The 26589-nt window shown below is 38.5% G+C and overlaps 1 protein-coding gene across 2 annotated transcripts; it reads left to right on the forward strand.

Annotated features, from left to right (window-relative positions):
- Positions 1-857: 857 nt before the first annotated feature.
- Positions 858-22366, forward strand: LOC101159256 (MAP kinase-activated protein kinase 2). 2 transcript variants are annotated; one of them, XM_023955139.1, is made up of 10 exons: positions 858-1488; positions 8391-8530; positions 12916-12980; positions 13174-13253; positions 13344-13470; positions 13609-13684; positions 13796-13920; positions 16546-16631; positions 16726-16806; positions 21487-22366. In XM_023955139.1, exons 1-10 carry the CDS (start codon positions 1222-1224, stop codon positions 21640-21642), a joined length of 1203 nt encoding a protein of 400 aa, XP_023810907.1. In that variant the 5' UTR covers positions 858-1221; the 3' UTR covers positions 21643-22366. The 2 variants fall into 2 exon arrangements, with proteins under 2 accessions (XP_023810907.1, XP_023810908.1); XM_023955140.1 differs by having other exon boundaries at positions 16729-16806.
- The last annotated feature ends 4223 nt before the right edge of the window (positions 22367-26589 follow it).

The following is a 26589-nucleotide window of genomic DNA, read 5'->3' on the forward strand; positions in this document are numbered from 1 at the left end:
AGGCAGAGTACGCTGATTTGTGTAGCACCACAGAAGCAATTTCAGGGAGAGATGCTTCTACAGCATTAGCCAACCAATGCAATCAAAATAATAAATGCCACTTTAGTCCCAAAAAGTTTTTATTTGTCTTGTTTACACATATTAATGACTGGTGCACTGCAGGATGCAAATAAAAACTCATGCCAAACTAATATACCCCAAAAAAAAAAGTCAAAGTACAGAGCCCTGGACATGACATTCAAAGTTAATGAGTAGATTGTTCCCTAAGAACAATACTTTTTGACCACAAATTGTAATTTTGTGTGCACTAATTTGTATTTTGTTGCCACAAATTGGTATTTTATTGACAACAAATTGGTATTTTATTGACAATTTGTGGGCACAGATTAACTTTTTGTTTTGAAATTGTAACATTTTGTCGCCTCAAGTGAGCATTTTGTGCACACAAATTACTACTTTGGTGTGATTAATTCCTTAAAAATTTATGGCTACAGAATATTAATTTGTAGAACCTAGTTTGTGGCCACAAAATGCCAACAAAGTAAAAATTTGTGTCATGTCAAGGGGTCAAAGGAACCCTTTTTCCCACAACAGTGATACAAAATGCGTGTTATTGTCTGGAATTTATTGAAGTACAATTTGAATAATACTCTGAGAGTTAGTTGATATTTCTAGAAGTTTCTTGTTTTTACACCAGTCTGAAAAAACTAAATTTGAGACTTCTTGGCCTCCACAGATCACTAGCAATGAATGAAATGCCACTGAAAAGAAATTGATCAGTGTGTTTGAGTCCGGCTCCTTTAAAGCTGTCGCCTTGAATGAATGAATAAAGGAAGGAAGGTGGGGCTTAAACAAACAGTGACAGGAGCTGAAGGAACACGTGAGAGTGACTGAGACTCAAGATCAACTGCAGGTCGGAGTTGCTGGTCTGTCAGTGTCACAGACAGCAGACCGGACTTTTATTTTCGGTTGTTGTAAACCGATCCGCTTCGATTTTTTTGGGAGAACTCTCCTGACCGGACAGGTTACTTAAGCCGTATACTTCAGGTTTGATCGATAAGAGAGAAAAACTTGTTTTTTTTTTTTATGTGAAATACTTTAGCGAGTTTTACTAAGATTTCCTTTGGAGTCCTGGACGAGCCGATGCGGCGCGGCTAGAGGTCTGGTCCGGAAGGGTTGCTGGAGAATTGACCTCCCCCTGTAAGATCCCAGGTGCTGAACATGCTTCAAAATGGAAATATTAAGGAGGAAAAGCTGCCGCAACCAGAAGAGACGGGGGAGACGAAGGGTGACTCACCCGGTCCCGCGGCGGACGACAAGGACTCCGAGCCCTCACACTTCCCCATGCCGGTTCACACCAAACTGGAGATAAAACGCAACGCAGTGACGGACGATTACAAAATCTCCAGTCAGGTTCTGGGCCTGGGGATCAATGGGAAAGTCCTGGAGTGCTTCAATAAGAAGACTGGAGTCAAGTGCGCGCTGAAGGTAGTGAAAAAAAACAGTCCTGAAGCTTTCCATTCTGAGAGCAGCTGACGCACACAGTGGACGGCGGAGCGCAGACTGTCGCTGTAATTACATAGATAGTATAGTATTGCATACACATGCAGTCTCTTTAGGTGTTGCAAATGCATGCATGACTAAAGCAACACACAGCCATATGACAAAGTAAACATTACAGTCAGCTCAGAAGGAAACAGATGAGGAAGTTACTTCAGTGTCACATGTACTTGGAAATAATAGAAATATTTGTTTGGATAACTGACATTCACTAAGTGAATGGACAGAAGAACCAAAAAGTGTTGCATTTATTAAAGCTCAAAGGTGATTTAAAAAAAGTCATCTTTGCTAATACATATTTATTAGAGGTGTAGCGTTTCATTTCAACAGCGATTCGATTTGTATAGAATTACCGATACTTTTCAAGATTGATTCATTTTGAACGATCCAATTCACTGAGCTACAATCTATCCAGGATGTCTTTAGCCAACAATTCAGACTCAGACATAAATACCTGCGTTCTGAACAGTGCAGGTGACGATTCCTTGTATTTCTTGCAAGATAATCAAACTAAGTGTACAAACACATACGTAAACAAGAATTAATGGCAAATCCATTCACAATTTAGTTTCCTAAAGTTCAGCCCACTGTTTTTTTTCCACATCAAAATAATACAAACTATTAGAAGATACTACCACCCTGTATGGTCTTGTGTCTTTGAAAATTTCAAAGTATTTCCACACATTGAGCTGGAATGATGGCTTGATCATATGTTGCCGCCGTTGCATGTGTGTCCGCTGTGATGGTACGTTTTTATGTTATAGTAAAATAAACCCGCTGTGCCTTAATGGTATTTTCCAATATTAGTATAATCAATCTATTTCATTTTGAAACTATGAACAGACCTTTAAACAATATGATATAGGTCAATTTGATTACCAACTTGCTTCAGACAAATCAATGTGTTGGATTGTATATAAATCGATTCATCAATTAAGTCGATTCATTGTTACAACTCTTGCTTTTAGAGTTGTTTATATTCTTCTTGGGTTTCAGGTAATTGGTTTATTAAAAAAAAAAAAAAAGGACAATAGGAGTTTCGTATTTGACAGCGCTTACCTTACTAAGTTACACAGCACACGTGCTGTAAGACCATGTACATTATGCCGTTGCATATGTGTCTATGTGCTGCCCACATGGATTTTTAGCTCAGGCGAATGCAGGAACACGCGGCCACTCAATTATAGCTTTCATATGCAGCAGAGGAAGGTGGTGTGTCTGTGTGTGTGTGTGTGTGGGGGGGGTAATTTGCCTGTCACCTGTCCACACTTGGCCTCGGACTCAGAGATTTGCAGGCTTACAGTAATCTATCTGGATGTGAGCTGCCAGCAGCAGAGCTGTTGCTCAAAGAGACTTAAGATGAAATAAAACTGAAAATACATATTCAAATTCAACTTCATTAAAATGGTAAATGTTGTATACTAATATAGTACTTTACTACCTTCTAAGAAGGCCCAGGATGCTTTACAATCACAGTTCCATTCACCAATGCACACACACACACACACACACACACACATTCACACACTGATGATGGATTCACTGCCAAACACTGGCACCAATTTATAACCACCAGGTCCAATGTGGCGGTCAGTGTCCTGCTCAAGGACACTTCCACACATGGGCCGGCGATCTTCCAATCAGAGGTCTGCCCCTGCATCATGGCTGCACATAATGTAATGTAAAGAAAATAGATGATATTAATAAAAATAGTAATCACAATAAAATCCTCCCCAACATTTTATGCAAAAGCAAACAAGGAAAAAGTGTATAAAACACGAGGAAACGTAAAAAATGACTTAAAAGCTAAATGACAACGGTGAGTTTTTCTGTTTCTTTCTGAAAAACCTCCACCAAAAAACCCATAACATAACAGCTGGAAGTCCAGAAAAGAAAATGTGCTTGATAGCATCACGACTGAGCAGATTACAGTGGATGATGATTACTGAGATGGCCACATAGTCATTCATTCTGTCTCAAGCTTTATGCCATAAACTGAATTTTTATCCATCGGACGAGTGTTAACATTGTTTTACACCACACAAAATGATTTCAGGAATACTCACAGTGCCTGTATTTGTTCTGCAAATTTCTCTGTCATCATGTTACCCCTTAATTTGATCATAACAGAGTTACCTGAGCCTTATAGACTTTAGCTTCAGTAAGTAAAAATCGACACTAAGTCACAGTGACTTAGAGTAGAAACCCCATAAGCCTTATGTGTTCCCTTACTGACTGCCGTTGGGTCTGAAAAAATCTGTTTCTTGGTTTCACGTGGAAAAAGGAAGCGCTGTCTGGTCTGCAGTGGCTCTGAAATGTCCAGTTTGCCTCAGACAGTTCAGAGCGGTCATGTCTCATTTCCTCATTGTGAGGCATGTGGCCTATGCCTTCATTTTCCCTCCAAAGAAAGACTGAACGTTTTCATTGAGAGATGTCGTCTGCACGTTTGCACATAAGCTCTATCCATCTTTGTTGGAAGAAAATTGAAAAAAAGGGTTTCTAATTTTTCTAATTTTCTTAAAGCGCATTAGTTTGTAGTGAAGATCACGCGTGAACTGTAGTAAACTATAATTTCCATTGTATTATATTTTTATCTTAAAGGAAATTGGGTAGAAAAAATAAATAAAGGCGTGATGGATGGGGAAAGAGCTCATAAATGGTGTATGGTGTATACTCAACGAGTTATATAGGCATTGCGGATACTTATACAGCGCTTCACTACTTTCTTAGAAGGTCCAAAGCGCTGTACAGTCACAGTCACAGTCGCCCATTGATGGCGGCTCCACTGCCGAGCACTGGGGCCAACATATGCCCACTAGGAGCAGTGTGGGGTTGAGTGTCTTGCTCAAGGACTTTTGTATGCGCGCGCAAGTGTTTTAAAATCCCACTCTGATAATCTTTTAATCTATTGTAAAAGCGTTCCTTGCGGTCTGGTGCTTTTTTTTAGCCAAAATTCAAAAACCTGTGTCATTTTCTAGGAAATAGTTTCTGCAAAGCGGCAGCTGTTCATTAAAAATTCATCTCTGAGTTGTGGGAAGGACTGTTGGCACAGAGTAAACCTACCCTCATTTCCCATCATCCCTTTGTTTACACTCTCTTACAATGCCTTACAACCCCGAACTAATAATACCGGAGTAACAATAATGGCAAGCAATGTAGCTGCTAGTCAGCCGTATAGTTTCAAATCAGCTCAGACGAAGAAAACAAAGGCATACATGGATCTATTTGTCTGCAAGTGGATACATCAGAATGGAGCGCAGCAGGAAGCTTGTGGCCTGCCAACTTTAGCTTTCTACATCACCGCTACAAGCTTTTTCAAACTGCATTTTTTTTGTCTATGCCTAATCTACAACAATTGACTAAAGAAAGACTTAGAAATGCACATTTAAGCAGAACAATGCTTGTTAAAAACATGTTAAAAACACCCAAGACACGATTTTTGTTGTAGTCGATCTCTAATGGTTTAGTTAATTTAATTGTATACGTATGAGTCAAGTCTGGTTTGTAATGGGACCCACCCGTTTTTCCCTTTTATTTAACAGACAAAAGCCTGAAGTTTCCCCTTGCTTTTTCTCTTTAACAGTACCTGTTTATCCTCTAACCAGCTCTCTAATGTTCCCTTTTAGAACCCATCATTTCTTAAAGAAAAATTTTCATGAGTGAGTTTATCACAGCTAAATTAAGTCAGTGGATACATTTTAGTTTTGTTGGACACTTTATGTAAAATTTCTATTGTGCTTTGAAAACTTCTCCTTGATTCAGGCGTGATTCTGAAGTTGTTGTCGTTAGGCATCAGCAGGCGCGGCGGTTTCAGCTTCATTAACTCTGCTGCGGCTGATGAACTGTGTTATTCAAAGGATTGGGGAGTTCTCCTGGTGTGAATCATTTCCACTGCTGCCTTTAACACAGGAGAAAGTGTCTGAACTTCAGACGAGGCTTGGTGTCAGCAGACTGCAGCGTGCTCTGGTCTTGGGAAACACATGTTAGAAATGTGTGTTTTTTTTCTTTTGGCTTGTATTTATGATTGTCTGGGTTTGGTGGAAGTGTAATACTTAGCAACCAAACTTGTGGAGCTGGCTAGCTGCACAACCCCTACTTGACCTGCTTCAGCATAGACTTTATGAGCAGCCCTTTACTGGAAAAGGCCATAAAGATAAACCTTGTTTTTTATGAAGTCATTCATACCACTAATGTTTAATAGAGTGTAAACACCTGGAGCAATTAAAATGTGTGTTTGTATCAAGGTTCTGGGCAGAGGTAAGCCTCTGAACTCAGTATCAGGCCCTTGCGTTTCCTGAAGTGCAGATACCGTAGATTGGTTTGAGTGTAGAGATGTGGTTGATTGGTTTACAGGTCTGCTCACCTAAAACCATCAGCTGTAGCTGCTTTATCCCTTTAGTCTTGTTGTCGCGGTTTTTCAGACTGTGTGATTATAACCTGCATGGATTCACGGCAGGAAATTAACCAAGTGACAAAGTGAAGGGGCTCTCATTGTGGCAATAAAACTGTAAAAAGCACAGCATGCAGCAAGCCTGTCCACGGCTTTGCTGTCAGCTCAAAGCAAGCCATTTTACCAACATAAGTAGATGAGTTAAGCCAGCGGAAACCCTCAACTTCTTCTTTCAACTGCCTCTTGAGTTTTTATTTCCTCCCTAAACGAACCAGGACATCAATCTGTCAGGCTACCTTAAGCGTCTGAGAACAGTAAAAGTTTCTACATGTGAAAGTGGAGCAGCGTGAAACATCCGCACGCATCATATTCTCCAGCTTGGGTTTGTAAACAGCAGCAGGTCAATTCATCACTGTCCAAAAATAGTATAGAGTGTGAAGGCCGAAGCCTGACGTGGGCGTTTGTGAGCGCATGTGCATGGGCACAGGTGCTGCACCTGTTTAAGGCTAAATGCATCCCAGTGGTTAAGCAGTCAGCCCTTAAAATTGGACCTGTGTGCTCAACTTACTAAAGTTGCAGCTGTGATGAGCAGTCAGAGGCTGTGTTCATTTTTAGAAACTTTCAATATTTTCTAATCTTGTTGTCATCGAGCCTCTGATGTTACCACATTGTCATGATGAAATCAAACACAACCGATTTCAAGTTTGTTCCACCAATAGATTAAAAAAAAAAAGTTGTTTGATCAAAATCAGTGTTCTCAAAGGTTTGCATGATCTGTATATAATAAGCCTAATTATTATAGTGAAAAGTCTTGTTTGTCTAAATGTTTGTCGATATGCCTCCATTGTGTCTCCTCGGCTTTGAAGCAAAACAGTAACAATTTACATTTTGTAGTTTTGGTTAACGTGTTTTTGTTAAGTTGTCCTTTATATCTTTTAACATGTCAAATAAGTAAACAAAAGAATGCACATATTGATGAACATAAAGCACATATTCTGATCTTCTGTTTCACAACACTGTCTACATGCTGTTAATTTACATTTAAATGTATAGATAAGAAAATGTATTCTACCCCATTGTTTTCTTGTTTATATTCAATATTAAAAGGAGATTAAGGATGATGGCGTACCAAAGTCGTAGTGATAGAAATTGTCATGTTTGACTTGGTTTTCTTGCAATTCAAATTCTGTAAATGTGCTGCAGCAGATCTGTCTTATCTAACACAGGGTGTATTTTATTTTGAAAGGAACTTCCTGTGCTGCTGTGAAAAGTAAAAGTTTAAATTGTTGTATACAGAAAAATATAGGCCTATAACTTCAACACTATATTTATTCATCAGTATAATTAAGTAATTGTAAATAATTAAAAGCAAAACTTTATAAATAAATTGCTTAACAGTAACTGATAGAAAGTTGTTTTTCTATTTTTCTGTGAAGTGGGACTTTGCGGCTCTCACTTGGTTTTAGTCTGTTTAGTCTGTCATTCAGTGCCCTCAGCAGATATGCTCCCAGCATACGCACAGATGAAATAAGGCCAGAGGCAGAAGCATGAGGATCTAAATCTGTCCTTCCAAGAGAAAAAGACACGCCCTCCCCCTGCTCCAATGAACCCACATCCTGGAGGGGTGTCTGAACTCTTTCAAGAATCCGGATGAAGGTGCTGAAGAGTGGTGCTCAAAACAGCTGGCAGTAAAACCAAAAAGCCCTGTGACCCTGTAGTCACTTTACTTAAATCAGTGCAGCTGGGAGAAGAACGATGCCCCTTACAGGAAATAAGGGATTTCACTTTAGAACATTTACTTAAAAATGAAAAAGAAACTAATCCTAAACATGTTACAGCTCAAGCTTGAAAAAGTTGAACTAAATATGATAGAGACCGACTGAAAGCTGTGAATTTAAACAACAGACTGAAGTTGTGTGTGACAGACTACAACTAAAAACCTGGTGGAATAATGACTGACAGAAACTGACTGAGCATAAAAACATGAAAAACTAAAAAAAAGAGCTGTCACAGTTCCCTTTGAGCTTCATGTTTTGGATGCTGAACTTTTGTGTCCTTTTTTAATGAAAAAATGTCTAAAAACTCTTTCTATGTATTTGTGTGTATTTTTGATCCTACGATGACCTGAACGCACGTCGAAGAATAATGTTAGCATCATCATTTCAGATAATTTTCATTACAGTCAAATGTAAAACAGTCTATAGCTCGGTCTATTTGTGGAACAAGTATCTGTGCAAATAAAATATGTAGAAATGCATCAGAAACAAATCTGAGCCAAGGAATGCTTGACATCTATTTTTACAAAAAAATAATAATAAAAAGGTGACGTCAAACTATCTTCTTTCTTATGCAAATCTATATACAGGATTTGTTTTTTCAGCCAGTGATGTTATTGCTGCACCTAAACTAATCTGTTGGCTTGTTCTCATTGTTCTTCTAGATTTTGTACGACAGTCCCAAAGCCAGACGAGAAGTTGAGCTTCACTGGCGGGTTTCTGGGGGGCCGTACATCGTTCGCATTCTGAATCTCTATGAGAACATGCATCATGGGAAGAAGTGTCTGCTCATCATCATGGAGTGGTAAGACAACCAGTTTACACATCCTGGCCTTGATACTTTCAATTGCAACTTCCTCTTTCTTCTAAATCAGTAGTTGTAGTTTTTTTTTTTAAACAAGCGAAAGAGTCCTTTTTTTTTATACTTCTCAGGAAAGAGGGAGGGTTAAATGTATCATCCTCTTAGTTTAGAAGCCCAAATACTGCAAGTTCCAGTAAATTCGGAGAAAGGTAGACAGTGATGAATCATAGTATGACCTAACACTGAAGTCACAGTTCTGAGAATGGACATTTTGAAATCATGTAATTATACACAGAGGGTTAAAAATACCGCAGAAAAAAAAGCAGGTTTCATTGATGTGAACAATAAACACGAACATGTAAGCATGAAGCTGCTACTGGCAGTCAATGTGTTTAAGTGCAAAGTTTAACTCACAACAGGGAATTTCCCAAAGTGCTACTTAAAAACAAGAAAAAAATCAACATGGAGCTTTATTTTTGTCGATTGTTATAATCCAATCCAGATTATGTCAACAAGGCCAAACTGTCTGAAGAAAGTGTCCTTTTAAAAGAAAGAACTGGAAGAAACCTGCAGCAGAACCAAACTGAAAAACTAACATCTTATTACTTCCTACATCAATATAAAAGAAAACAGATAAATAAATGTGTAATCACTGGAACATCTGTTATGAGACACGTGTCTGCAAATGCAAAGGGCAGGACAACATGATGAAGACAGGATAGATACCTATTTTATTTTATTTTTTATTTTTCAGAGAATGAAGATTCAATCATATAAAGTTGCTGATTTGAGTAAACTTGCAAAACATACATTTAAGGATTTTCCTTCAACAAAGGAGAAATAGGAAGGTATCTGTCAAGAAATGCGAGAACAGAAAATGTTCCTCTGTGTTAAAAGAAAATAAACAATAAATCAGGGTTTACGTAAAAAAAATATGATGATAAAAAAATCTGCTAATCCTTTCAGATTTAAAAAAAAAATAATTTCTAGGAGTGGCATTTTAATGTGAAAAATATGATTTTCAGAAACCAAAGTTGAAAAATAATAAACGCAAACTCCATGAAAATATTGTCTGACATTAAACAGGTTGGGGACCACTGCTCCATACCACAGAGCTCAGAGGCATTATCAGCTAATTTATTCTATGATGGAGAAGTCCTTAGTTTTTGTTTTTGTTTATTTATATATATATATATATATATATATATACCAGACTTAGAAATAAAAGCTGAATTTTACTAGGACTAATTTTTAATGGAAAAGACTACTTTTTAATACAAAACAAAGTCTGTCTATGTTGTGGCAGGTAGACACAGGCCTGCGAAACAGAGTTATAGGTCTAACCGAGTCCAAAAAGGTAACTCTTTAAAGATAAATATATATTTTAAAGAGTTTGAATAATTATGGTATTTAGGAAAAATAACTAATTTGTTAATGCGTGATTTTTTTTCTAAAATTTTCTGAAACAATCTCTTAACTGTAGGAGATGGTTTATATATTTGCTTGTTTTCTGTTCCAAAAATACAATTTTTAATTTAAGAAAAATAAACAAATAATGTTGTTTATGTGACAGAATTTAGAACTGAAACAACCAAAGTTAATTTCCAACAAGCTCCTTCTGTTTTCAGTATTAGCACTGTTGGTTTTAATGCACTTACACAAATAATAACAATAATAATAATATAAAAAAAGTATGCATTAAACTTTTGACATTTCTGTTACTGCGTCTTCATCTGGAGAGTTTGTTTTATTTCATTTATTATGAGGTATTTCGTGTTCAATACCCTTAAATTTGTTTTCTTTTGTACTACTTTTGTTTTAATTTTAGATGTGATACTTTCTGTTATCTATTACATCTAAAATATTTCTTCCACTTCATGTGGAAACGAACAAAAGCTTGGTTTTGTCTTCATTTCCCTGATCTTTGTGACTGAGACATGAATGTTCAGACGAGCTAAAGAGCAGATTAGACACTGAAGTGGTCCATACTGAAGGTGGGATCCGTAAGTGGTTCTGCTTAGGATCATGTGTTGAAACTAATTTTAAAAAGATTATTCTTTTTCCTCCTGAAGACACATGCTTGTTTCTAGACTTTGGACTTTTTTTACTGATTTGGTTCAAACTGCAAAAAAACTAAATATTGCTGCTGAAATGGGAAAAGAAAAGCAACAGAGCTGCTGAAGAACTACACCGCCTGCTTGTGGGAGTTTTTAAACAGTCACTGGTGTGTTTACACAGCAGCTGTTTGTGTTGTTCAGTGTGCAGCGACCTTGTCATGCGTGCATGTGTACACACATGGAGAGAGATACATAGCTGCTTCCTGTATCATGGGGTCAGAGGTTAATGGGTGTGGAGCTCATCAATCTGTCATGCTTGCATTTGTCCCTCCTTGACCATAACAGTTTGTTGTAGCGTACTAGTAATGCATCTAGTTAGGTTGTATGGTTCTATCTACAACTGGTCATATTAGTCTACAGAACTATGATAATTTACTACAATAAATAAAGGAATACAGAATTATTCCCACTAAACTCTCTTAACTTCTATTATTTGTATTTTTCACCCCATCACTTTCATGGAAAAGGGCTGACTTTGGCTAAACCTTTATTAGCTAGCACTGAGGACAGATGTTCGTTGTGGTCGATAAGCAGGTTTCTGCACATATCAGGAGGAGTTTTGGTCCACTCTTCCTTGCAAATGACTCTGAATCATTCAAATTTGGTGGCTGCTGCTTGGCAGCTCTTAGCTTCAGCTCCCTCCAGAGGTTTACTATACGCCTGAGGTCTGTAGACTGTCTGGACCACTCCATGACCTTTATATGCTTCTTCACCCATCCTTTGTTTGACTTGGTTGTAGGTTTTGGTCATTATCCTGTTGGAAGACCCTTCCACACACGTTCTCACTCAGGATTCGACGGCTCCGCTTTCCCATTGACACATTAAAGTAGCGCTGTGCAGTAAAACCCCCCCAAAGCAACATGTTTGTGTTTTGACAGTGGGGATGGTGTTCTTGGGGTCAGAGGCAGCATTTCTCTTCCTCCAAACACGGCAAGCTTTAAGGATTCTGTGGTTTCGTTTGGTTTTGTTGTTCTTGTTCTTGTTCATGTTTTTGGTTTCCTTTTTGTCAGTCACAGCAGTTTCAGGTTCATGATCCACAGCTGTCTTCAGTTCAGTTAATTGCCTCAGCCTATTTAAGGTTCATCCTCGTCAGGTCATCTGCTGTTTTTTTGCTTTGCCATCTTATTGTTGCTCCCCATGGTTTTGTCATGTTTCAGTTTGTTTATTAAATGTTTTATTTTCTGTCACCAAGCCTGGTCTCCTGCATTTTTGGGTCCTCCACCACCAGTTCCTGACACAAGCTGAGTTGATGACAAAGAGCTCCATCTTTGTCTCATCACAGCACCTTCTACCAATCACTCTCCAAATCAAGAAGGTGTTCATCGGCAAACTTCAGGCGAGGACTTGTGCCTTGTAGGCTGGGGAACTTTGCCAAAACTGCAGAACGTTGAACCACTGTGGCGTAAAGTGTTAAACTGTTATTGGTGGCTGTGGTTCCGGCTGCTTTGAGATCATCAATTAACTCCTGCTGTGTTGTTTTAGGCTTTTTCCTCACTGTTCTCATGATCATAAAAACCCCACCAGGCCAGATCTGGTTTGGAGCCCCAGGTGGATATAGCTGGATTGATGGTCATTGTGTATTTTGGCACAATTGCACCGACAGTTGCAACCTTAACCCCAAGCTTCTTGCTGTGAAGGTTTACAGTCTTCCCCATTAAATTCACTGAAAGCTCTTTAGTCTTTCTGTTTGAGAGTTTGGAGTCTGACTAATTGATTCTGTGGACAGGTGTATTTTCTACAGGTGAGTAGTCCAAACAGATGTCTTCAGTGCAGCTAACAGGTTGATTAAGAGAGTCTAACTGGTCTGTATGAATCACAATCACAACCTCAACTCAGTGAAATGCAAGTGGATTTCTTGATTTTTTTTTTTTTTTTATTTATTTTTTTTGTGTGTGATTCATAGACTGTTCAAATTAACCTGCCATTAAGATGACAGACTGTTAATTTTATTTTTAGGTGGGCAAACGTACAAAATGAGCAAGGGTTCAAATACTTATTCCCTCCACTGTGAAACTTATGTTTGGCTTAAATGTATCTTTGTAATAAAATCTGGAATCTGTTTTTTAGAAGAAGACAATGACGTATTTTCTTCTTGTTGTCTTTAAAAGATGGAACAAAGTCAAACAGTTCTAGCATGAAAGGCAGATATGTTTATTTCTTTGAATAACTTGTAAATGTGTTTTGTTAGTTTTTTTCTTAAGTGAGTGAAAACTGTCTTCTGTTCTGTGGTGTGACCTGTAAGGGTTTTTTTTTTTTTTTTTTTGTTTTTAGCATGGAGGGAGGAGAGCTGTTCAGCCGGATCCAAGCCAGAGGGGACCAGGCCTTCACTGAAAAAGGTGAGGATACCTTTTTTTTAGAGAAGAACAAGAATGAGACATTTGGAGGCAGCATGAGGCGTTCCAGCAGCAAAAGCGATTCCTACAAGTTAACTACAACAAATCTTACAAACATTCTCTTTATTTATTGTTTTGCAATATTTCAAAGAATCCGTCTGGTTTGAGAGACTGTTTGTCTGTCTTCCCCCCCCAGAGGCATCAGGGATCATGAAGGACATTGGCACAGCCATCGAGTTTCTCCACAACATCAACATTGCACACAGGGATGTCAAGGTGGTCAGCACTCTAATCACAAATCAAAGAGGAGGATTTTGATCGTGAAATGTAAACTCGCTCCTTCTCCTCTCCTGTGTCCCGGCGCAGCCAGAGAACCTGCTGTACACCTCCAAACAGAAAAACGCAGTCCTCAAACTGACAGACTTTGGCTTCGCCAAGGAGACAACCCTGCACAACCCTCTGCAGACGCCCTGTTACACACCCTACTACGTTGGTGAGCTGCTTTTTCTGTCCTGAAACATTTGCTGACGGAAAATGTGCATGGATTGATGGAGAGTTTTCATAATATTTGCAAAGTTGTTGATTCATTTTAACCGTTTCATAAAAAAATTTTTTGTGAAATATTGTTAAGCTCCTGAGGTCTTGGGACCGGAGAAATATGACAAGTCGTGCGACATGTGGTCTCTGGGTGTCATCATGTACATCCTGTAAGTACTGAAGCTTGTTTGATGCATCCTGTCGAATGATGGGCTCAAAGGAAGTGTGGGTAACATCTATGCAGTGGCTACCTATGCCTCACCACACTGCTGCGTGTGCAGGTTGTGTGGGTTCCCTCCATTTTACTCCAACACCGGTCAGGCCATCTCTCCGGGGATGAAGAGGAGAATCCGGATGGGCCAGTATGAATTCCCCAAACCGGAATGGTCTGAGGTGTCACAAGAAGGTGAACATATCATCTCCTGTCTTCTGAACTTTAGTCCCCTCACATGCATGCATCACAACACTAACTCAACTGCTCTGCACAGAAGACTCGCTATAGTTTGCATTAAATGCTGCAGAAGTAGGACACACTTTTTTGGGTGCTTTTTAAGTCTTAAATGGTGACTCTTATTGAGGACACCAGATTTGCAGAGAGTGATCTTTTCTGTCAACGGAGCACTTCAAAGCACAGAATTACTCATCTATTCCAGCCTAATCTCTACACAGATCTGTTACCATTTAAACCAGGGTGCATTTATGTAAGTTTCCACTGTGTTGAGATCAGACAAAATAAGCAATTGTCACAAAATGTAATGTTTTGAGGTCAAAGCCTGGAGAATTTTTTTTCTAAAATCTGTCCAGTCACAGTGGAGGTGATGAAGAGAACATGAGATGAAGGTTGGCAGTTCATGGGTAGGTGCAGGGGATTGTGGGATGACAGCTGGATGAGTTCAGACTATGAAAAAACTACTCTGCCTTAGCTTCAGTACATTAGGGTAAAGGCTGATTAGTAACAGGGGAAGGCATCTGATGCACAACAGTGTCAGCCTGATTTCACTTTTACTACATTTACCTTTACATTTCAAAATTCCCTCTAATTTACAATAAATTTATTATGAATGAATAATTCAATGAAAGAATGAAGCTGTATTTATCATATGCAGAATCAACACAAGGTCAACAATGCCATGAAATGCTGAGGATAATGAGAATTGTTTGACTCTCCAAAGTTAATCGAGAGTTACTCATAGCAGGCATTTTAGCAGCATCTTGCAAAGATAATGGATGTAAAAAAAATCGAAAGAAATAATAATAATAATAATAATAATAATAATAATAATAATAAACATCTTCCAGACACACAATGGAAACCTACAGAAATGCACCCTGGTTTAAAAATCAACAGCGATTTGATGCAGAGATTAAGATGGAAAATATGAATAACTCTGCGGCAGGTTTGGTACAGAGGTTGAATTGCCCTGCACATACGTGCCGAAGTGTCCCTGGGCAAGACACCCAACCCTGCATTGAATGGATGCTCCTGAAGGTCATAGCTTGGCATCAGTATTAGGCAGTACAGTGTGTGAATGGTGCTGTTAAGCACTTTGGGTCTTCTAGAACTGTAATAAAGCACTATATAAGTATGTGCCATCCATTTTCTGAACCCATATTAACCCTTTCGGAGTCACGGGGCCTTCTTGCTGTGAGGCAAGAGTGCTAATATAATAGTAAAATGAACACTGGGCCAACACAATAGATCAAACATTTATTGTTATCGCCATATCAGCTTTTGTGAATCCAGAATTTATAGCTCATTAAATGGGAATTCCAGCTCTAATCTTTGCATTTAAAGGAGAATCAGAGCCTCAATTCTGTTTTGAATAAAAAAAGGGGCGGGGTTCGAGGAAGGACTGCACAGTCAATCAAAAGAATTGCTAAAAACATGACCACACTAAAAAAAGAGGATATAGAAAAATGTCCTTTTATTTCTCATTTGTATTCATCTTGAAATTGCTGCAATCATAGTTTAACTTGTAAGTTGTCTTGCATCAATTTGTGTTTTTCAAGAAAGCTCTAAAAAAATACTAACTTTCCTGAAAAACTAATGCTACTGCTGTTTCAATATCAGTCGGGTATGCTTGCTTTTTGGCTCAAGGGGCTTGTCCAGGATGTTTCCTTTTCTAACCCCAGACAAACTTTAAAGAATGTTTCCTTTCAACCTCTTCACGCCATATTTGGCTACCTTGCAGCGTTCCATTTATTTCTGGACTTCACTTAATTGAACAAAATAAACATTGTAATAAACATTGTAATAAACAGTAATTGGAAATCATTTCAGGCATGAAGGGCTTTCGGATCTTTTAATTGTACTCATCTCATAAGAAGCTCTTTCTGGGGTTCATTTATGTTAACGTTACATTTTCTTAGCTTATGCTAATGAAACCCTAAATGTATATATGCCAATGGAAAGAAAATGCTATATTTTTCTCAAAGCTGCATTTCTACTCTCTAATGGCATTTCATTAGATTTATCTTTAAATAGAAGCCACACATATTTAAAGGTCACTGTTTCTATGTTGTATACCCAAATATTTAAGGCAACAATTTATAACATTTTCTCAACAATAACAGAGTTTCTGGCTACCTGCAGTCCATAAATAAAATGTTGACAATGTTTCAAAAAGAGTTTAAAAAAAAAAAGTTGAATTATTAACTGCAGGTCAGCTTCTGGGCTGCATGTTTTCAAAGTTATTCAGTGATGCAGCTATGACATTCTTTCCAGGCCTGCAACCACACAAGAAACCACAAGTCTGCAAACTGTGGTTTTCTGCAAATTTACCGGCTGGCCCACTAGCCTTATTTTACCTTTTCCGATCAAAACATTATTGAAGTTACCAATCATCTGGTCAGATTAGATCTCACTTGCAGCAGATATTGAACTTATTATAGCTTTGTTACTTTGACAGACAAGATTGTTTGTGTTTACTCATCTAAAGTTTGCTTGTTTCACTCAGTCTCTGTGTCGTTTATGAGATCTTTCCATCTTAATGTGTCTTGTTGCCACTAACATTGGTTTCTTTGCTTTTAGCAAAAGATTTGATCCACCAGTTATTGAAAACAGACCCCAGTGAGAGGATGACCATCACACAGTTTATGAACCACCCCTGGATCAATGCAAGTTTTTATTTTTTTAGTTTAACTCATTTCCTGTCTTTCTGTCCCTGTCTCTGTGCCTTCATCCGTGTTTATATTTCTTTCCACGCCTCAGCAGTCCATGATGGTTCCATCCACTCCCCTTCACACCACCCGGGTCCTGACGGAAGACAGAGAGATGTGGGAGGATGTGAAGGTCAGAAACGTCCCAGAAACGCTCACATGCTCTCATCGCGTGTTTCTGTTGCATTTTATGTTTTGTCTTAGCCTGAAAGGTTTCAGCTGCTGGAACTCAGACATTGTTTTAGAGGCAAGGTTGCCTTGCAATGACCAAATTCTGGATTCTTCATCTCACAGATACCAGTGACATTTGTAATTTCTTTTATACCTTTATTTTGTAGGGGTGTATTTATGTGTGCGTTAGTGTAAGAAGTAATTTCTACTTCTTAGAAAAATGCATATCTGAAAACATCAATCTCTTTCTCTGGGTTGCTGTTTCATAGACATAAATCGAAATCACACATGGATAAAACTGGATCTGCAGTAATTCCCCCTCCTTTGGTCACTATGTAGACTTCTTTAAAACAGAAACTGCTGAAAATTTCAAGACTTTAAACTTTTAAATTTCCATTATTGCCTTGAACCCACTTTGGAGAAGTTTTGCCAAACTGGGGCTGATTCAATTTCTCCACATTTGAAGTCGCTATATTGAAAAGGCTGAGGAAACATTTTAGTTCAGTTTTGTGTAGTTAGTTGCCTTGAGTCCTAAAACCTAAACACGAGCATTAGCCAATACAATAGATTTATGTTTTGGGTTGTTTTGTTTTTTTAAAGCATTTTTCTCCATTGATCTAGATCTAGAAGCTCTGTAGTAACAAAGATACTGTTTTTAGGATTTTCTAAAAGATAAATGAGAGTTCCTTGTTGTTGATATGATGCTGTTGTTACCCACTTCTTCATGCATCTGGGGGGTATTCCAGAAAGCCGGTTATGTGAGTTACCACGGTAAGTTTGAGGCTAAGGATGCGGATAACCTCAGCTCAACTCAACTGTGACGAAGTAGCGTCACAGGTTGCAGGACAGAGCCTGAACATGAGCCTTAGTTTGTTTATAAAGCACTTTAAACAGAACAAGGTTCACCAAAGTGCTGAACAATACAAAAATTAATAAAAGCACATAAAAATATAAAGCATAAAACACATAAAATAGGTCCGGATCCCAACTCAGTTAAAAGCCAAAGTGAAAAAATATGTTTTCGGTTCCAAAAACAGAGGTATGTTCAGGGTATCCTTAGCTCCCTAGCAACTCATGCTCTGAACATAACCTGGTCTGGAGCAGGTTTAGTTGAAGGTTAGTTTGTTTTCAGAGAGGTGAAGCAGCATGGTGTGTCTATTTGAAGATGATTTAGTGGATGAAGAAGCTCAGATAATACTTTTTCTACCATGAGAGGGTGATAAGACCACTTATGGATGTTGGACAGATAAACCTTTTTTTACATTAATCTAACTTAATTATTTGCTTCAGTTAAGATAAATCATTTTTTTAGTTAAGTCAGCTTAAAAATAACATGTAGTTATCAGACATTTATTTTACTTCCATTCAAATTAATTCTATTAAGTTGGTGTAACTTTGGTGCTGCTGTTCATTCGGCACCGCAAGGAATTGTGGGATATCATTCTCTTTGCCTGTCTGGACGGATTTGGGTTTAAGTGTGGGTTTTTGACCAAATGTGTTTACTTGTTTTACTTTGTTTTGCCGAGTTATTTGTACTGTTATGTTTAATTTTTTCTGCACCATGAGTGAGAGGGAGGGAGAGGATTATGAGATTATTTAGCAGCCCTAATGCAGCAGTGTGATAAAAGAACTGAAGTCACAGTTAGAGTCATGATAATTAAATGCTTAGTATATATTGTAAATCCACATTGTAGCATTTTGTTTAATTTTATAAAAATGAGAACATCTGCAGCCTCTAACTTAGACATATGAGAGTTCAAGAAGTACAATAAATTAATATGGAAAAACATTTAATTGAATTGGAGTAAAAAGACATTTAGTTAGATAAATATGTAAATTTGAGTTGTATAAAAAATTATTGAGTTTTATAGACGTAAGAAATTAGTTTGAATAAATTTAACTCAATTACTTGTTACCAATTGAATCAATTCATTTAAGTGTTATAAGTTGTATACATATGTACATCACAATGTAATTGGAAATAAGATCAGAAACTCATGCGTTTACTCTGTCCATTATTTTTCTCCAAGCAGAAACTCTTTCTTTGGCTGATGAAGCAGCCACATTTACATGGTGACTCCGGAAATCGGCGATCCATTGAGAATGCCTTTATGTACCTGCTGTGCACGCGCATTAACCCAGGGTTACCAAGTCGAGCGTAATTACGCCAACTCGCATCCGGTCTTTTGGAACCGACATACCCAGAGCAAGCAAGTTCAGGCGGATTTCAGCCAGAGTTCATGGTAAAAGTCAGCGTAGTTTAATCTTGCTTTCTAGGATACCCCCCTGTATTTGAATTATTCTTTGTTTTCATGAAGTTTTAAACTACTGTATTTTTTTAATTCACATATCATGGATTCATATTTTTTTCCAAAAAGGTTCCAGGATCTTGTTTTTTTGCATAGCTGTGGAATACATTTATTTATTTTTATTTTCTGTTACTTTTTAAACAATGAACACTAAATTTTGATTGAATTGAAAATGGAATTTTATGTTTGAGTTGTCCTGTCTGGACTGTAAAGAAGCAACCAGCCTACAATTATGATCTTGATGATCCCTCATTTGCCACCAGAGGGCAGAAGTTCCCAGAGTTGCTGTCCTTGCTGTTCCTGGTGGTCATTTCTGGAGCCTGAAAGAACTAATATTTTTTATTGAGTTAAATTGACAACTTATACTGTAATGAACTAGAGTTTTAATCTTCACTTATACTAAGATTAAAAAGAGGTGCCTTTAATGTTTTGTTTTTATATGTTCTTTTAAAATGCAAAACGTTTTGTTTTCAGAATTTCTGCTGTCAGATTCAGAGATTTTTTGAAAGTTATTAATATGTGTACAACTTTATTTGTTTGTTTCAATTTTTTATCTTAATTTGGGGGGTCTAGGTTTAAATAGGCCTATTAGATTTTTTGTGCCAACTGAAAACGTCACACTCGTCTGAAGTACTTTACACTTGACAAAGTGTTCTTGCGGTAATTTGCTCATAATGTAACTTTAGGCCAGGTAGATAAGTGGTGAACCATCCAAAAGCTCTCATGACCACATGCATATGTTTTCTGGCAATCATTTAGTTGTAAACCCCAATTTTGTTCCTGTAAATTCAGCAAATGGAAATATGTTGCTAAAATGGAAATAGTTACAATTAGAAATTCATTTTAAAATGTTACCCTTTGATTTACAGAATTTCAATGTTCAAACAGGGAAAGAGATAATACTTCTTAGAATAAAAAAAAGAATTGTATAACATATCTTTATAATCCAATGTCCCGTCCCTCATAGGGTCAGAAACTACGTAAAGAACTAGTTTTAAAGGCCAAAATAGTCTTTTTAAACGAATGGCTTAAAAAATGTTTTTATGATAACGGAAAACTGTAAAAAGCAAAAACTGAAAGATGAAATGTCAAGTGATACAACTTATAGAATAAAACATTTAAAAGGGACACTGTTTTAAAACAAACCCATATTAAGTTATTATTTTAAGGTTAAAAGTTGACTTTCATTTTTAAATATTTGTTTTTTAAAATGAACCAATATCACAGTTTATTTAGCTCCAGATCTTTGTGACCTAAACAAAGACATAACAATGTTTGTTCGCACAGAGTCACATTGCTGCTCCTTCCACAATTCTTTACAAAATATCCCTGTTATGCAATGACCTTTGTTACCATCAACGATGAGTAGAATTATGCATTCCTTCACAACACAACTGAAGGTGCAAGTTTGAAGCGATAAGGTATGAAGGGGCTTTTCTCCTAAATGATACGTGCACAATGTGCAGCTCGTTTATGCAATAGGTCTGCTGCATTGCAAAAATCTATCAGAACTTGCACACAGAGAAAAAGGACGCAATCTTTCAGCATACTCTGTGTGAACACTTGACATCTGAGCAAAATGTCAGGCCAGCTTCTCTGAGGGGGGGGGGCTTTTCAGCCTCTTCTTCTCTGACTAAAACTAGAGGGTTCAGGGGGGGAAACTCTGTATGGACCATAGCTGACACCTGAGAAAACATGTCAGAGGCCTGTTTTGAGCTCCGATTCAGTGGCAGCTGGACCTTTCACCCTGCTCATAAATATATTGCCAGACGGATCAATCTGCGCTCCTTCTGGGTTGTCCAAAGCTTTGCAGTGCCCTTAAAGGAGGAATCATCCAATAAAAAACATGTTTGTTGTCTTTTCCGGCATAAAAATACTAAAAACTGGTAATCTTTTGTTTTATGTTAGCGTAAGCAGTTGCAATATGTGTGCATACAAACCTTTACTGCTCACAAGTATTGCATTTCATCATTGCTATTATTCCTCATTAAAGACCTCTATAAAAATTTAAAATTTAAATAAAACAAACATGTCGGGGACAGTAAATTACTAATATTATCACCTGTTGCCAGGAAACTGTTCCCAGCTCAATAAACCACCAAATATGTAATATTGTGTTGAGTACAGGAACCAGATAAAACTCTTGTTAGTTTTGGGGTTGTTACCTATTGAGTTATGCTATACAAGCTGTGCTGAAATAATCAGCTGAAGCTGAATCCAAACCGTCTTTTAAAAATGTGTTTCAAATATGTAACAGACATACCTCAGTGCTATGAATCATTAATTGTAGAACAAGACACACTACATCCGATCCTCTGTCTCATCTTTCACAGGAGGAGATGACCAGTGCTTTAGCCACCATGCGCGTGGACTACGATCAGGTGAAGATCAAGGATCTCGACACGTCCAGCAACCCTCTGCTCAACAAGAGGCGCAAGAAGGCCGCCGCGGGAGCCAAGAGTGGCTCAACGGTCTGCCAGAGTCAGTAAAACCAGGAGCAAGTCTGCTGACTATGATCGGAGCAAAGCGGCTCAGAATAAAGGGTGATTTGTGGAGGTGTGATTTTATAGAAACTGGACTTGAAGAAATAACATGCTGGCACCCCAGCTGGATATGTTAAAAAGGCAGTTTTTTGCTTATCTTGAAGCCATTTTAAGTGTCTGTTTGCAGACATGAAGCTTTTGTAGTAAGAATGTTTTGTGTTTTTAAATGCTGGATTGCCTTTTTTTAAGGTCTCCTCCTGGACCCTGATGAAGAAATCTTATGTGAAACACCTGTACTGTCTTAAATCTATTTGGGAGTTTTTCAGCTGGCTTCTTCCTTGGATTCATGAACCATTTTCTGTGACTGTTAATAAATTCTAGCTTGCAGCCTTTTCTTTCTTGTCTCCTCTTAAGCATCTTCAAAGGTTTTCATTGAGTATCACTTCTGCAGATTTCTCTGTTGACCACAAATGGAGCAAAACAAGGTACCAACTTCCTGTTGGGTCCGCGCCTTTAAGAAAACGGTTATGAAGTAACATTTGGTTAAACTAAAGCGGAACAATTGTGACACTTTACTTGAGAAAATGTTGGTGTTTGACACAACCAGTAAAATGGTTCCACCGTTTTCCATTAGAAATTTGTACAAACGAGGATCCTGTAAACCTCTTTTGTTGAGTCTCTTCTCCATGTGTGTCCACAAGTGCCCAATTAAACTTTAAAATTGAAGCAACCCCTTTAACTGTGATGTTTTTTTGTGGACACCAGGACTGCTGACTTTGTAATCTGTTTTGCTGATAAAAATAGCACCAAAGATACACTATGTGACCTACCATTCATCTCTGAAAGGTCAACATTTTTATGTCTAGATTAGATGAGAAGAACCTTTCCCCCACTTCAATCACATGGTCTGAGAGTATTTAGGTTGAGACATCATTCACATTACTTGGCATTGCATCTGGAAACAGAATAAGGTCGGTTTAAGCGTCCATGAGTTTTAAAGAAAGCATTTTATGATGAAGCACTGAACACTCATTGCCCCGAGACACATTTAACTGTATCTTGTATGTCCAGACACTGAGGTGTTTTTATCATAGCACAACATTTCCAAGTCCCCTTTCTCATTAGCATGATCAAAACTTGCCTTAAAACGCCATTGTATACAGTTCGGACTTGGCTATTTTTTTAAACGGCGAATATGACTTAATCGATTTCACGAAGTGAAAATGTCATTATGAGCGTTTTGCAACAACCATTTATGAATCCACTGTCGTCTGAAGATAAAAATGTTGATGGTTTATTAAAAAAAGTGGCAAAAAGTGTTCCGACACAAATCATTCATTCATCTTCTTAACCGTTTATTCCCTTTCGGGGTCACGGGGTTGCCGGAGCCTATCCCGGCCACTTGGGCGTAGCCAAGGGATACCCTGGACTGGTCGCCAGTCTGTCGCAGGGTGGAATATCATCAATCACACATCCGTTCACTCTCACACTCACACCTATGGACAATTTAGAGTTGCCAATCAACCTATGTAGCACGTTTTTGGACGGTGGGAGGAAGCCGGAGATCCCGGAGAAAACCCACGCATCCGACACAATTCAGTGTTATCTATATTCATCAATCTAGTGAGCTTCAATGGACACTGGTTTTTCGCAGAGACTTCTGGGAAATTTCTAGGGCACTCTATTTTGGAATTCTGGGTTATGTCCGACCCCCCCAAACCCCTTATTGGTGCACTATATAGTGCATTCACCATTTTGTAGTGCTGTCTGAATCTACAATTCCAAAGTCGAGTGCTTTTCTGAAATCAATTTTTGTATCTTAAACGAACATTGCTGTTAACAATATCTTACCAAATTTGATACTATCTGTATCTCACAAAATAGGGTATTTCCACATTTTCTATTGCGGATTTCATCAAAGAATTTGTAAAACATCTTAATTTAAAAAAATGATTTCCTGTCTTTTTTTTAATGATGGGTGGTCTTTCAACAAGTCAATTCCAGATAAAGTGGTGGGCTTGTTTTGCCTTTACCTGAAGAGCTGCGATGTGCTTTTAGATCATTGTTCTTAAAATTGTCTGTGTTCTTACTGTTAATTGGCTAAATTTAAGGGGTGAATCCACTAAAAACATCATCTAGAAAGGACAGATGTCAAAAGATGCCTCAAATGAACTATTTCTATGTGGTACTGGTACACATTTGAAGCCAAATCCAGGAGAACAAGCTCAGCCACACTAACTGAAGAGTGAACACGCCGTGCCTGGGGCTCCGAGAAGAAACTGGGTGGAGTTGATCACTTTGGCCTTTCAGGAGGAATGTGTGGAGGGGCGGTGAGTATCTGTGACCTGTGACTGTTTGAGTTGTCCTCTGTCATGTAAAGTTTAAGTTCTCTGTCCTCTCCCCCCCCCCCCCCCCCCCCCCCCCCCCCGTTCTTTCTGTTTGATTGTGCTCCCCTGCTGGGCCAAAATGCAATCTTTGATTACACAAGTCACATGAGCATTTCACATGACAAATGTGTGATAACAGCAACACTTGTTTACAAGCGTCGTCCTCACCAAGGGGTTCTAGTGACAGAAAGATGACTTTTTCTGAGGAGGCCTGAAGTTCTCACAAAATGTTGCCGCATTATCTTGACAAGGCCACAGCTTTACCAGCATACATATGTGATGCCATGACATCATTACTCTGTTGCACGTCATAGAAGAAGGGCAGAGATATTGCTCCCAAACTTTTAGAGATCACTATGTAATGTTGGCACAACCAAAGAACAAGTTCTTCAAGCTTAACTGCTCCTAAATAACTTTGTTTTGATCCTGGAGGATTCATGTGACTCGGATTTATTGTTTATGTTGTGCGTAGAGAACCCATGACTGCATGCATGTAGTGTGGGCAGGCATTGCGCAGAGGTAGAGCGGTCGACCTTTGATCGGAAGATCACAGATTCGGTTACCGCCCATATATCACAATGTCTTTGGGCAAGAAACTGAACCCCACATTGTTCCTGGTGGTTATAGGGTGGCACAGCAGAACTGTCATCAGTGTGTGAATGCATGTGTGGAACTGTGACTGTAAAGCGCTGTTGGCCCACAAGGAAGATGCATATTCTATTCTATTCCATTTTATTTGCATAAACATATAAAATTGAATTGATTTAAAAAGTAAAGCACCATATAAGTATATGCCATTTACCATTTTAGTAGTTCAAAGACCCTCTCTGATCACCTTTTGATCTGTTGTAAAGCGTTCCCAGTGGTCTTTTAACTATGATTTTGTTGTTTTTAGCCCCGCAAAAAATCCCCTGTGTCGTTTTCTAGGACATTGTTTCTGCAGAGCGTGAGTAGTTCATTAGAGATTCATCTCTGAGTTGTGCACAGGACCATCATCTCTTTACTTACAGCCTCTCCCACTAGCTTACAGCTCCCCACACCCCCAACCTAACATTACCGGTGCAAAAAGAATGGGAAGACATGTCAGAGCTATCCAACGGTACAGATTTGAGCCAGATGCCAGCTCGGACGAGGTAAACGAAGACACAAAAAAAATTGGATTCTCTGTTTAAACATTTTTCTACAAGCTGCAGAAATCTGGGGGTGATATTTGATACGGATTTGAATTTGGAGACACATGTTAAATCAGTGCTCAAATCTTGTTTCTGGCAAATACTGTACATAGATTATAAAGGATAACCCCTCAACTATCAAAAAAATGTCTTGAGATGGTGATTCACGCTTTTATTTTTTCCCATTTGGACTATTGTAACGCACTCTACACATGCCTTTCACAGCAGAGTGTGTATCAACTCCACTTAGTCCAAAATGCTGCCGCCAGACTCCTAACCAAAACCAGAATGAGAGATCATATCACTCCAGTTTTAGCGTCTCTGCACTGGCTCCCAGTCCGTTTTAGAATAGATTTTAAGATTTTAATGATTGCTTGTGGTTAGCGCTCTTGCCTCACAGCAAGAAGGCCCCTGGTTCAAGTCCTGGCTGGGGGACCTGAACCAGAGCATCATGGGGGACCTTTCTGTGTGGAGTTTGCATGTTCTCCCCGTGCATACGTGGGTTGTCTCTGGGGACTCCGGCTTCCTCCCACCATCCAAAAACATGCTTCATATGTTTTTTGGTGTGACCCCGAAAGCACTCTGTGGTCTGGCCCCTAAATATATAGCTGATCTCCTTGTACCTTATATAGCTGATTGCAATCTTAAATCTTTGGCAAAAAGCCTTTTAACAATCCCACAATCCAGATTGAAGACCAGGGGAGACAGGGCCTTTGCTATAAGAGCCCCAACACTCTGGAACAGTCTCCCTGAAGAGATCAGGCTCGCTGAATACCTTCCAGTTTTAAATCTCTTTTAAAAACCCACCATTATAGGCGTGCTTTTAATGATTTTACTTGTTCTTAAATTTAAACGTATGATTTTATTGATTTTAACCGCTATCACTGTTTTGTGCTGGGTTTTATTTTTACGTACTGTATACTGTTTTTAATCCTGATTCTGTTTTATGTTAATTGTACAGCAATTTGTAAATAAAGTTTATCATTATTATAATATTATTATACACAAATCTTTATTTCTGCAAGTGATGCATCTGAATGGAGAGGAGCAGGGTGTTTGAGGCCTTTTTTTAACAACTACAAGCTTTTTCCAATGACAATTTTTCGTCCCCTCCTGATTCACCACGATTTGAATGAAGAAATACTCAAAAATACAATTTTGAGTTACTCCATCAAAGGCCACAAGAACATGTAAAAAACACCAAAAACACAATTTTCACTGGAGTGGGTCTTTAATTAGGGATCATCCTGTCACAGCTTCAGGCTACTGTCAATAGTGGGTGGAAAGGGGCAGAAGACAGGTACCCTGCTGCCTCTTCACATTCACCTCTGTCTAAGCCCACGTCTCTCTCTCTCTCTCTCTCTCTTAACACACACGCACGCACGCACGCAGGG

Source organism: Oryzias latipes, chromosome 5, assembly GCF_002234675.1.
Source record: "Oryzias latipes chromosome 5, ASM223467v1".
In the NCBI taxonomy this organism is placed as follows: domain Eukaryota; kingdom Metazoa; phylum Chordata; class Actinopteri; order Beloniformes; family Adrianichthyidae; genus Oryzias; species Oryzias latipes.